Source organism: Apus apus, chromosome 10, assembly GCF_020740795.1.
Source record: "Apus apus isolate bApuApu2 chromosome 10, bApuApu2.pri.cur, whole genome shotgun sequence".
In the NCBI taxonomy this organism is placed as follows: Eukaryota; Metazoa; Chordata; class Aves; order Apodiformes; family Apodidae; genus Apus; species Apus apus.
This window is the reverse complement of record NC_067291.1, coordinates 8,034,246-8,046,320: the sequence shown is the minus strand read 5'-3', so window position 1 is coordinate 8,046,320 and position 12,075 is coordinate 8,034,246. Positions and strand designations below refer to the sequence as shown.

Here is a 12,075-nt window from a genome sequence, read left to right as displayed (position 1 = left end):
TACCTCAAAATAAGCCAGCTGAACAAGCACAGGTAGAGGATTATTCTTAAATTTCTCAATACAAACTTGGCTTTTTATAATTTAATTTCTATAGTGATACTGACTTTTTAGACTTCTGAATACATCTTGCTATTATGTACCAACTGGAAACCTTTCTTTCCAACTCACTCTTCTGAAAACTTTCCTATTATCTGATGCATAATAATAAAAACCAAGAATTAAGAACAATTAATACATATAGTAATTTAATTCATATAGTAATTTATGTGCAGACAATCTATACAGCATTATTTCAATGTACAGGACTACTTTTGCTAAAACTAAGTTACAGAAAGCTTATATACTTCAGCAGCTGCCTCTCTGTATTTAGCTTAATGCACGTGGGATTTTTTGCCCTGCAGAAAAAGTGAACTAGATTTTCTGATATGTAGAAAAAAATTGTAATGATGTATTGTAAACATGTTCATTCAGATCCTATTTTGATTTCAGAAGAGCCCACGTCCCTTCCAGAGAGGAAGCAACCTACCATCTTACTTCCCAATACAAACGTTGAAGTAGTTCAGAGTATTAACATGTTAAGAATTCTTCCTCAGCTAAAAGTTACAATAAGATTTAAAGGCAGAAAAGTGCCTGAACCTGTGGAAGTTCCTCTTACTACAAAGCACTGCCAAATCCATGTAGCAGCCACTACAAGAAGAGGTCAGATCCTTGACTAACAAAAACCAGTTGACATTAACTTATGTAGAGACAATAAATAATATTCTTCATTTATTTACAGGATATAAAAAGTTATATTCAGGAAAACCAGAGATCAAAATGAAACTTGACAGTCATTAAATCTGCTAAAACCATTGATCTGCTAAAATAGAGATGTGCAAAATACTTTAAAAATACTAGTTATGCTACCATTGTGGCTGAGAAAGAACTACAGATCCCACATGTTCTGATGTTATTTCTAAACTAGAAACTATTATCTGAAAAATGCTGACATGTGTTTTATGTACTTTATTTCTAATAAAGGTTGCAAAAAAAAACGCTCAGATTTAGGTTAAGAAACTGCATTTTAAAACCAAACACGAAAATGTGTAACAAGTGTCAAAGATATACTTTAAAAATTCGCTGTTTTTTTAGCACAGACCTTCCTAAACGTTAAGCTTTTCAGTTCTGTTTTATAACTCAAGTCACATGAAACTGGTTACATTAAACCAACAAACAAAAGAGGAAGAAGGAAACAATTTAAAACTGAAAAGGGGTAAATGAGTTATGGCATAACATTGGTCACCAATTTCACTGCTCAGTGAAACAGTACATGTTTCATATGAAGTTCTAAGGTTACTTATATCATGGCATGAAGAAAAGTTATTTCTTTCTTACAAAATAATCTCTAAGTATTGAAACAAATGCTGACTTTTTAGTAGAACCACAAATATTTTACTCCATTGATGCTCAAACTTCTTTGGTAAAGAAGTAAGAATTTAGACAACAATTACAAATGTACAAGTAATTACATAAGAGCACAGTACAGGTATGAAAATCAGCATTTTTGGGTGGTATTTACTAACCTTCTTGGATGAAGAACAAAGTCCTTAAATGTATATGGTCTCTCCATACTTGGATTTTCTGTCTAGAGTAAGACAAGTTTTTTCAAGAAAAATCTGTATCAAACACTTGAAGTTAAAGAAAGTTATCAGAAATCTACAATGAGTTTCCTTAAAGGCCACAAAACATTTTAAAATATTTGAATTACAGGTTTAAGTACAGTAATAGCAATACTAGCTTTAATCTTAGTGATTAGTATCAAGCAAAACCAAAACTGCATGTAACAAGGAATTTATAAACTGATTTTATTTATCCAAGATACAGGTATTTATGTAAATAAAAAGACTTTCAAAAAATCCATCTACAATGGATTTAGAGGGCAAGACCAAGTGATTAAGAACAGGGAAGCAGGAAGACTGAAACAAAGAGTAGACAGGAAAAAGGCAACATTTGAAGAAGGTAAGAAAATAGCCATGAAAATACTCAAGTGAAGCTCAATAAATTAGTTCATGCTAAAAATATAACCAGAAAGGCAATGCACCAACATCTCCAAAAGACTCTAGATATTGCCATCCAGTTTATTAGTGGGATGTGAAAACAGAGTGTCTTCCCCAGAGGGACATTATGGCCAACCCACCTGACTGAGGAAGTTAGCTTGATTCTTGCATCCCAGCTGCAGTAGGAAACAGGCCATATCTCTAACTACTCCTGACATGGTTCTTACCAGAATGAAAGAACAACTGCTTTTGGAAAGGTTTTGCCATGGTTGTTAACTTATCTTTAAATGCTGACAAATCTGCTAGTATTTGCTAATGTTTTGAGACCTCAGAAGAAAATGAAAAGGCTTACTTATTCCAAAGTTCTTGACGATCTTTCTTTAAAAATGTGCTTTTCAAAAGGCATACAAAAAACTTAAAATATTTTGTTTTAAATGTACAAAGCAACACTAGCTGTATTTCCCATTTACCCTCTTCTATATCTGTTCATGGGAATTAGGAATATTAAAAGTTTATAGACTTTAAAGAAAATATTTTAAGAAATATGACAATAATTACTATCTCTTCTTGTCTTTAAGACTTTCAAACCTTGTCTTTTTATTCTTGAAAAACTTAAAATCACTCCTAACTCTTGGAGCAGCAGAAACCAGTATTTAAACAGAAGGTAACCTACATTTTTAAATAAACATCAGCAATAAAAAACCTCCAACAAATCCACAAAAGAAAACAAAACAAGAACCCCACAGAGCAGGAGAATTTAATCACTTATATTATCAATATGGTTAACTTCCTTAGATGACCAATATAGTTGCATAAATAATATTTTTTCCCTTTTAGAGTCTTAAAACAAGAACAAACAATAAATACAAACCGGTAACTGATACAGAGGAATATCCACTTGCCCAAGAAAGTCATCTCGCGTCTATAGGAAATAAAAATAAACAAAACAAAACAAAATTAAAGTTGCAAAGTGTTTTGAAAACATTGTTCCAAAGCCCTGATAGCACAGCAATGATTCCTAAGAATTTGAAGAAACTTTCGATTTGACAGAACACTCAGTCTTGGACAGTTTTGCCTTCCTCAAAATAAATGAGGTTTGAAGCAGCTGGGGGTGCAGATTTTAATTGGTTTTTAAATTATATCATCTAATGCTACTAAACCAGGAGAGAGTAATTCAGTGTCAGGACTGAGACTGTGAGCATCGCCAGCAGAATCATAGAATGGCTTTGGTTGGAAGGGACCTTAAAGCTCATCTAGTTCCCACCCCCCTGCATGGGCAAGGACACCTGTCACTAGACCAGGTTGCTCCAAGCCCCATCCAACCTGCCCTTCAACACTCCCAGGAATGGGGCTTCCACAACCTTCCAGGGCAACCTGTGCCAGTGTCTCACCACTCACACACTGAAGAATTTCCTCCTAATGTCTAACCTAAATCTCCCCTCTTCCAGTTTTGATCCTGAAGAGTAAAGACACTTTTCCCCTTAGTTGTTACAATAAATTCATTGTTTTGGTATATGCTTAAGCAACTAAACATCTATCACAGATGAAGACAGAACAAAAAACCTCTCCTGGGAGTGCATGAGAATTTCTCTAAGACTAGGCAGCTGTTTAAAACAAGTACATAGAAGAAAAATTTTGTTTTCAAAATAATACAGCTACTATCAAAAAATATGATGAAGTAAAAATATTTGTTATCTGTGATAAGTGCTTTGTATTTTCCAGCAATTCCAGTGGTCCCAAGCCTGGCAGCAGGAAATTGAAATTTGGCATATCCCCTGCCCCCTGCCTGACATTCCTGTTGACATCTGAAAATGTGCTATAATTTGTTATATCTACGAAAAATACAATTTGCCCACACACATTGCAGAGTTCAGTTTCAATAACTAAAATTGGAAAGATTCTGCCCTTGGATGTCTTGACTGTCCAACTACAACCAGATTATGACTGCAACAACTCTGCAGCTGGATTCCCTCCAGCCTATGTTGTAGTAAAAGAGGAGGGACTGGCAATACTTGGTATCATTGTACAATTTGCTCTTGATCTTTTTGCCTGCCAAAGAAATTAAGATTTTCGTAGTTTACACAGGTAATTTCAGTACTGGCCAACAGTCCAGGTACTCTACTTGACTTCTTACTGGATTATTGGAGCACATGCTGAGTTGTTCCAAGTTAATTTGTGATTTGAAAACCTTTGCAAACCTCCACAAAAGCAGGAAAATTATTCATATGGATCATTTAACATGAAGACCTATCACTGCCTGTGTGCTAAAATGAAGAGGACATGAAATTTACAAGGTGTGTATAAGTTATGGCATTTTCAAAAAATCTATACTATATTACAAAACTAAACTTTTTTGCATAGACAGAGTAAGGGACTGTGAAAGTCTTCAACAGTGTAGCCTGTGCAGCCTCTGGATTTCTAGTCTTCCTGATTTTTCCAGCTAACAAAAGATTTGGTGTCTATCCCTTCCCAAATCTTTCTGTATGCCACAAGCTTTTACCCAAACTCATCACCCACGGATTCTGATGACCTTCTTCCATAAAATATTCCACCATAAGGCTCTGCATCTTGCTCACATCTCTTCACCTCAGAGCAAAGCCGTGTGTTTCACCTTCTTCTAGCACACCTGTATTCTTAATTTTCAATGCCAAGTTTTACAGTGTTAAAACTCCATTCCAATTCTTCTCTTTCTTTTACCCATTAGCAGCACTCTCCATTCAGACATTTCTGATATTAAAGGTTATTGGGGCTTCTCAGAAGATTTAATAATTCCAGTACCTTTTTTTCCTTAGCTCTGTTGTCCAAAGTTTGTCCATTTCAGCTTTAAATCATACATGTATATGGAGAACCAATGCCTCCCACTGGTACAAGCTCTAAATTTTACACCTCCAAAAAGCACAACTAGACTGCACAGCCTGTCATAGACAATAACAGGCTAGAAATCTACAGATACACACTCCAAATTAAATTTCAAGTTATGTACGTCTTACATTCAGATTAGGGGGTGGAGGGGAAGAGGAAATAAAAACAGAAAAGAGAATACCCACCTTTTTAGTTTACAAACTCATTTGAGATAGAAAGCTGTAAGTTTTTTCATACCTGAAGAGCCTGAAGCTTCTTTGAACTACTGAGGGAAAACTTTCTGTATTATTATAGACCACAAGCTTCTGGAAAAATACAGCTATCATTTTGCCGATGAGGTTTTTGGTTGTTTTTTTTTTTTTTTTTAAATGGCACAGCACATACCTTGGACATGTTAAAAGGCTCAGTATTTGTAGAGTTCTTGGCAATGCTCAAGTGGAACATGCCTTTCAAATAAATTACTGGAATGTGGGACAAAAGTCTGCTGTATCTTAGAAAACCTTAGAACATTGTGTTTGTTACTAGCATTATTTTAGAACAGGCTCCTGGTCTTCACTTTATTACTCTGCTGTCTCTCCTGCTATTTTTAGCTGAGCTAGCCTCGATAACCAACCTTTAACAGTACTTTCTCCTCCAGCCAGACAGTAAAATCCTCCAGTGGAGATTTTTGTTGACCTCCAAACAACTAATACATAGATCAGATAGCAGGAATGCTCTTTAGCAATGTGCCTCACTATGGTAAGCTGACTTACTGCCTTCAAAGAAGTGCCAAAGAAGCTTTGAAACAGACATCACACACATTAACAAATAAACATCAATGGAGTTGAAACTGTTTGGATCTCTGTTTTGTGAGAGCAGGCATCCCAGTTTTTTCAAGACAGACAAGTGGGTAGGTTGTTCTTGTCAACTTTTAGTTTCTTAACAGCCAGAAAAGTCAAACTTCCTGCTTGCCAAACCGTAAGTGCATAAACCTCAATTAATGATATAGCAGACTAACAAAGAGCCCTTCTATTTTATGGATTCATTGGTTTAGTCTATAGAAAGTTATTAAAAACATGTGAGAACAGACAGCTGCTGTATACAACACACTTAAAGAACTCTACTGCAACACCAAAGCAAGTGCTCAAAGAGGAAAAGCACTGAAAGTAATCCAGTCCAAAACTAATTTTCATGTATTTTGTAAATATATACTTAAGCCTTAACAGTCAATATTTTGGATTTTTTTTCTGCAATTCCTACCAGAAATCAGATAAAAGCAGATTTTAAAAAGACATGCTTATCTAAGTCACAGACTTAAGAGCAGTACTGAGAACATTAACCATAGTTTAACTGAATTTAATGCCTTTCTTAATTGATGGATCCACCACAGTGCCTTTTGAAACAGCTCTTGTATAAAACTAGGGTGTTGAAGTAACAGGTATTTTCTCTTACCAACCTTTGTGACTAATTTCTGTTGGTGTTAGTGCATCAATTAGAACTGAAGTATATTCCCAGTCTTTCTGACTAAACTAACAGCTAGCTGTGCAGAAGTCAGTCTTTGCATGGAAATCTACAGCTGTATGGCAAAATGAGAAAGCATTCAGCTTTTAATGGAGGGAATATAAAGTATCAATTCAAATTGAAAAAACAAACAGTGATCTGGACTATCGCTGCTTAAGAAAACAAGAGCTCAATAGATCCCTTATAAAACCAACATTCTTCTTGCTTAAACACCCAAACATGACCATTCATTACAAGCTTGATGAGAATGAAAAAAAAAATAAATCCAACTTTCCAGAGCTACACTAGCAACTTCAAGTATTTTTCTTTTCATGCTGCACTGAGTATATTATTTAGTTCTCTTAGCTCTGCATTGAGAAAAGTGAGCTTTTTTTTCCTTCCACAAAATACTGCCAGCATATGCTATTCATCATGGGAAAATAACAGCTTCAAAAAAGCAGAATTCAATTATCACGTTAAGATCTTACCAAATTCACAGATTCTAAAAGTGTTTTTTCTGTCCTGCAAAGCAAGAAAAACTTTGTTGCATGAAATTCATGAAAGTCCCAGTCTCCTGTATTTTAAAGAGGGAGAGGTAGATGGTGAGGGGGGGTTATTTGTTTAAATGACAAATAGGCATTTCTTTTTAGTTGCAATCTATCATCAGCTATCTCTGATAGTGAGACATAAGAACCTATCAGCATTTTCAAAACAGAAGAAAATATTAACTATTAGATCAATGGTTATTATACAACATGTTTCTGCAGGACCTTCAGCTCTGCTGGCTGCTTCAACAGCAAGATGTCAGCATAACATGCCTCAGCAGTTTTACCATCTGTTTAACAGACAGAATTTAGAAGTGACACCAAAGTTATTTTCACTAATTCTCCCTCACTTCCAAAGATATTTTCAGAGAACTGCTTCTCTACAAAGACCAGAGCAAAATCATTTCTTTCTCCATTTTTAGCTTGCACAATAAAACCAATACCTTACAGAAAGCTTCATTTAAAGTTCACAGTCTAGAGTAATTTCATAACATTCGTATATTAATCCACTCAGTGTTTGCTACTTTGCGAACTTGTGCTAGAAGGTTCATTAACAAAGGGATGTAAGATAGCTTTTTTTTGCATGCAAAAACTAATCTTCACAGGTCACAGGAAGACAAGAAGTCATCTAATACAACAGAAGCATACTTAAGCACAACATAAACAGTAAACAAGTCAAAAGCTAGTAATGCCTATGTTTTATTCATCAGAAATTTGAGTTCCTTTGGTTTTATGAACAGATGTGTCAAATAAGCTACTATATAAAAAGCAGGAATATTACATTTCATGAAAAGCCAAGAGCCAACCCAGATTTGGCTTCCTATATTAAACCAGCCAACACTCAAAAAAAATATTCAGAAAACAGTACCAAATACTTAATTAGGTAGTATTTTGACAAGCCATTCCAGACATCAAGTCAGTTAACTTCATAGTAGTATGAAAACACAGAAAATCTGCATCTATTTATGGAAGCTTTTGTACCAAATCTTAGGACTTCAAATAAAGTTTGAATAACAAACTCTTGTAGTAACAATTCCAGGTGCACTTGTACCTTCCCCAGTTAACACTATACAGCTTAACACAGTCAAAAAGTTTAACCCCTATCAAACATTAAACTGCAGGTATAATTTCCTCCCTGAAATAAGCAACTGAAACAACAGGTATGAGAGATACTAAACACATTTTCTAATTAATACACTCAGCCAAAGGACTCAACACACAGTGAGCTTCTTGTTATTCAGAGGGAATAAAGAGACTTAAAAAAAAAAAAAATAAGGCTAAACCCCCAACAAACAATTTGCCTTCAAAAGGCAGGCAGGCAATTAGAGCATCTCTGCATCATAGTTTCACTCATGGGAACTTTATTAGTGCCAGTACAGTTCCACACAGATGCACAAAATCAGGTTGAGCCTGGAAGCTGATTTTTCCAGCCCTAAATATGAACTTGAATAGTCAACCCAGGCTGTACAAGGAACTGACCCCTTCTAACAAATGTCTGCAAACACAGACCTACAGCAGCTCTGGATGCAGGCTGAATGGCCTCACTCTGCTCCAGCATTTCAAAAAACATTCTTAAGCCTACTGTTCCCAGCTACTGTTGATCCAAATTCAACATCAGCACTGACTCAGGCATCCCCAGCACCTTTGCCCCAGTAGACAGCTGGTGGCCCATGACAGCCGCGCTGCATTTTTCCTAGCTCTTCTGCACTTGGCCTTCATCTTCAGCTGCTGCTGATCTTAACAGGAGCCCTGAGCTCTACCTTTGACCTCTCCCAGTTCCAAGTCTAATGACACAGATGACCTGGCTACAACAGAACTTAAGTTTGTCTTAAACTGTGCTATGCTCAAATTATAAAACCTATCTGTCCAGGACCAGTCTGCATGAACTGACCTTTGACGCCTCAATCTCTAGGACACAAGGCAACTATAACACAGATAATCCTCTCACAATTACTTTTACAACAAAAGCAGTTTTACTGTTTATTTTGGATAAGCTCTACAACATTTCTTACTAAAATTACATTACAGTTCCCACACTAGACATGGCTTTTATTTGCCTATAATTTGCCAGATGTTAGACACTCTGGATTTATTCCTTGCAAGTTCAATATTTGTCCCAAATCTAACCCACTAGAAACAAATTATTAGTACAACTGGCTAAGGTAGAAATTCTATTAAAGTAAGTTATGTTCATAATAAATTTTGGAAACTTTTCTTCAAAAAGTCCTTGTGCTTTCACATTACTGAATAAGACCTTCTCCCTTATGCTAGGAAAATCACTGATTGCCAGAGAAATCTAGGTCTAAAATAATCCAGTTCTGTTTCTTCCCACATTCCTCTTACTGAATAACTAGTGTCCCATTTGCATTTTAATATGCCCTAACTTCAATGACACCAATTCAAGTTTGTATGTAATTTCAGCCAGAAGCTCGCCAATGTCCTTCTTAAATTCTGTTTGCTTATGTTCCAGTTGATACAGCTTAAAGTGGCCCAAGGTCTCAAACAATAACTACATCTGTAGACTTTTCACTTTACTGTAAACTGCCACGATGGGAAGAAAGAGTTATGTACCCTCTTGAAACAGGGATTATTACTGATCCATAAAGTAACACTGAAATGAGCTACAAGTATTTTGCTGGCTGCATTCCCAAATGAGCATGTCCTGTTCGTCACAGGGAGTGAGGAAGAAAGTTCACTTAAACAGAGACACTTAACAGAAACGCAGGGCACCCTTCGGACAAGGGTGAAAGTCAGTTGTAAGCAAATGACTCGCCTGAAAAGGCCAGACCGTTTTGCTTGCTTGCTCCATCTGTGAAATTCATCCACTTCTGGAAGATGAGAAAACATGTGTTGAACACAGAAGAACACTCCTATCCCAGGATGAGGTGAGAACTTGAAAGAGCATTTCTACCATTTGATCCTAGGTGGCTGCAGGGGCTGAGCAGGCACCAAAGAGCCTAGCGGGTAGATTAACGCTCCGCGTAGCCTTGTATCCTTTCCCCAGTAATGGCCAAGAGCAGATGCTTAAGGAAATAATAAAAGCAGCAGTTAAGAATAGTATTTCCTCTGATATACCCCCCAGTTTCTAATGAATAAGTGGGCATGAACTTCTTGATCCTGATGTTAAAATACATAATTGAGAATTTCATACCCTTTGATAGACTTCAACTTATCTCTTCTTGAAATCCATTTTCACTTTTAGTATGCACATCTTTCAGCAGTAAGCTCAGCAACATATAAGAGAAGATGCTTGTTCTATGAGTGGATTCTCTGTTTAAATTCACCTCCCCTGAACTATAGCTTCATGAAACTCCCTTTATACCTCTTTCTTTCCCCCCCCCCCCCCGCCAAAGCCTTGGCCTACATAACATCTCCTCATATAAAAGCTATTCAAATCTTCTGACCCTTCTTGGTATTTTTCTAATTCTGTGATACATGCTTTCTGAAAAAGGATGACCAGAAATACGCAATCCATGCAAGTGTGTGGATTTGTACAACTCCATATTGGTGGTTTTAATTGTGTTAGTTTGTTCCTTTCCTAATAAATCCTAACCTTCTATTTGCCTTTCAACTGTAAACAAGATTTTAGCTGATATTTTCAGCGAGGCACTCACCATGACATAAACCATTTCCTGACCAGTATGGGAGACCATTATCACACATGCATCATTAACAGTTTTTCCTCTGTGTGCAGTACTTGGCGTTTATCAACACTGATTTTCAAATTGTCCCTTCCATTGTCTAGTCACCCACTACCATGAGACTTTATGCAACTTCAGAGGTGACAATTTAATTCTCACTTTCGTTTCTTATCTTTTAATTAGTTGTCATCAATAAGGGAGCTTTTTCCTGCACTTATGTTTTGAGAGTATTTTTCAGAATTTCTGCTACGGGTCCTTGTCATTTATTTTGAAAAGCTCAAAGTCCTGCATTACCCAGGCTCCCCCATCTTCACATGTCATTGCTTACTTTGACTTGTAAGACAAAACTTCCTCTTATGAAAGCAGTGCTCAGTTTTCCTCCTTGTAAACACAAAATGTGTCACATGGCTACTATATTCCAAGTACTATTTCTTCCAGACTAGTCTGTTGCACTACCCTGTCCCCTTTTGGTCATTTAAAAATACTGGCATACTACTCACCATCTTCCTTGAATAAGGAAATCTTAATAAATTAAAAGATTATTTATTATAGTTATAATTTCAACAATTTCATAGCTGAGCTTGTTCACAGTTCTTGTAAGAACACAAGCAGGTACTGTTAGTTTTATTAAGGGCTTCTGTTTTATGCTATAATGCTTTCAAATACTATTTCTACATCATCATAATCATATTTCCCAATAAATTATTTTTTGTTTAACCAAAGTGTTGATCTAATTTCTCAAAGAAAACAGAAAGGATGTACCACCAAAAAAAAAAATCTAACTATGATCATGGTCTCATATCTGAAAGCCTGCAAGTTATTTTGCAAGTCAGGGGTAAAGGAAAGAAGGTCTCTTACCTTGCCTTGGGAACCAATTTTACTTTAAACACATCCTTAAATTTATACTAAGCTTTACAAGACAGAGTAACTATAGCTTGTGACTATTTCAAAGAAGCCATACCACCAATGCTTCCCACTCTCTTATGATAGATTAAAAAGCATGTGAATCAACGTGAAGGCCAGATAGTTAAATATTTATATATATACACACTGTTTCAGGAGCTCTGCTCTGCATAGTTTTGCAATTTCGGTTTACCCTTTTGTTAGCATGGGAAACCTACCCAAACTCAGTTCAAGCGGCAGACTACAAACAGAATGAGGTTAATCATAATTTGTACAGAGTACAATAAAACTCCTCCTCAATATGTACATGTAGTGCTTGCTGGTGACTACAAAGTGCTAGAGCTTTGAAATACAGTGTATTCAAATGTTCCGCTACAGACCAGATATTCCTTAAGAGCATGATGATATTTTAAAAGTCACATATGGTTTACTGCTGCCAAATACAACTTACTAACACTGACAAAAAAATTTAGGGATGGAGTTGATATCAAATAATATTAATTGATTGATTCCTCTGCTAATGCTTCCACACATCAACTGTTCAAACTAGTCTTGGCTGTAAGATTTATCACTTAATTTGTGTGCAATCTTTTTCCTCCCCTGAAGATG

At 36.1% G+C, this 12,075-nt stretch overlaps 1 protein-coding gene across 4 annotated transcripts in view; it reads right to left on the bottom strand.

Annotated features, from left to right (window-relative positions):
• NEDD4 (NEDD4 E3 ubiquitin protein ligase) overlaps window positions 1-12,075 on the bottom strand; it is a 53,944-nt gene that overhangs the window by 17,470 nt on the left and 24,399 nt on the right. For all 4 annotated transcript variants that reach the window (XM_051628222.1, XM_051628223.1, XM_051628220.1 and 1 more), the window contains 2 exons: window positions 2,908-2,958; window positions 1,563-1,624 (listed from right to left, as the gene is read on the bottom strand). In XM_051628222.1, the coding sequence (XP_051484182.1) occupies window positions 1,563-1,624; window positions 2,908-2,958 (113 nt within the window). The remainder of the gene's footprint in view (window positions 1-1,562; window positions 1,625-2,907; window positions 2,959-12,075) is intronic.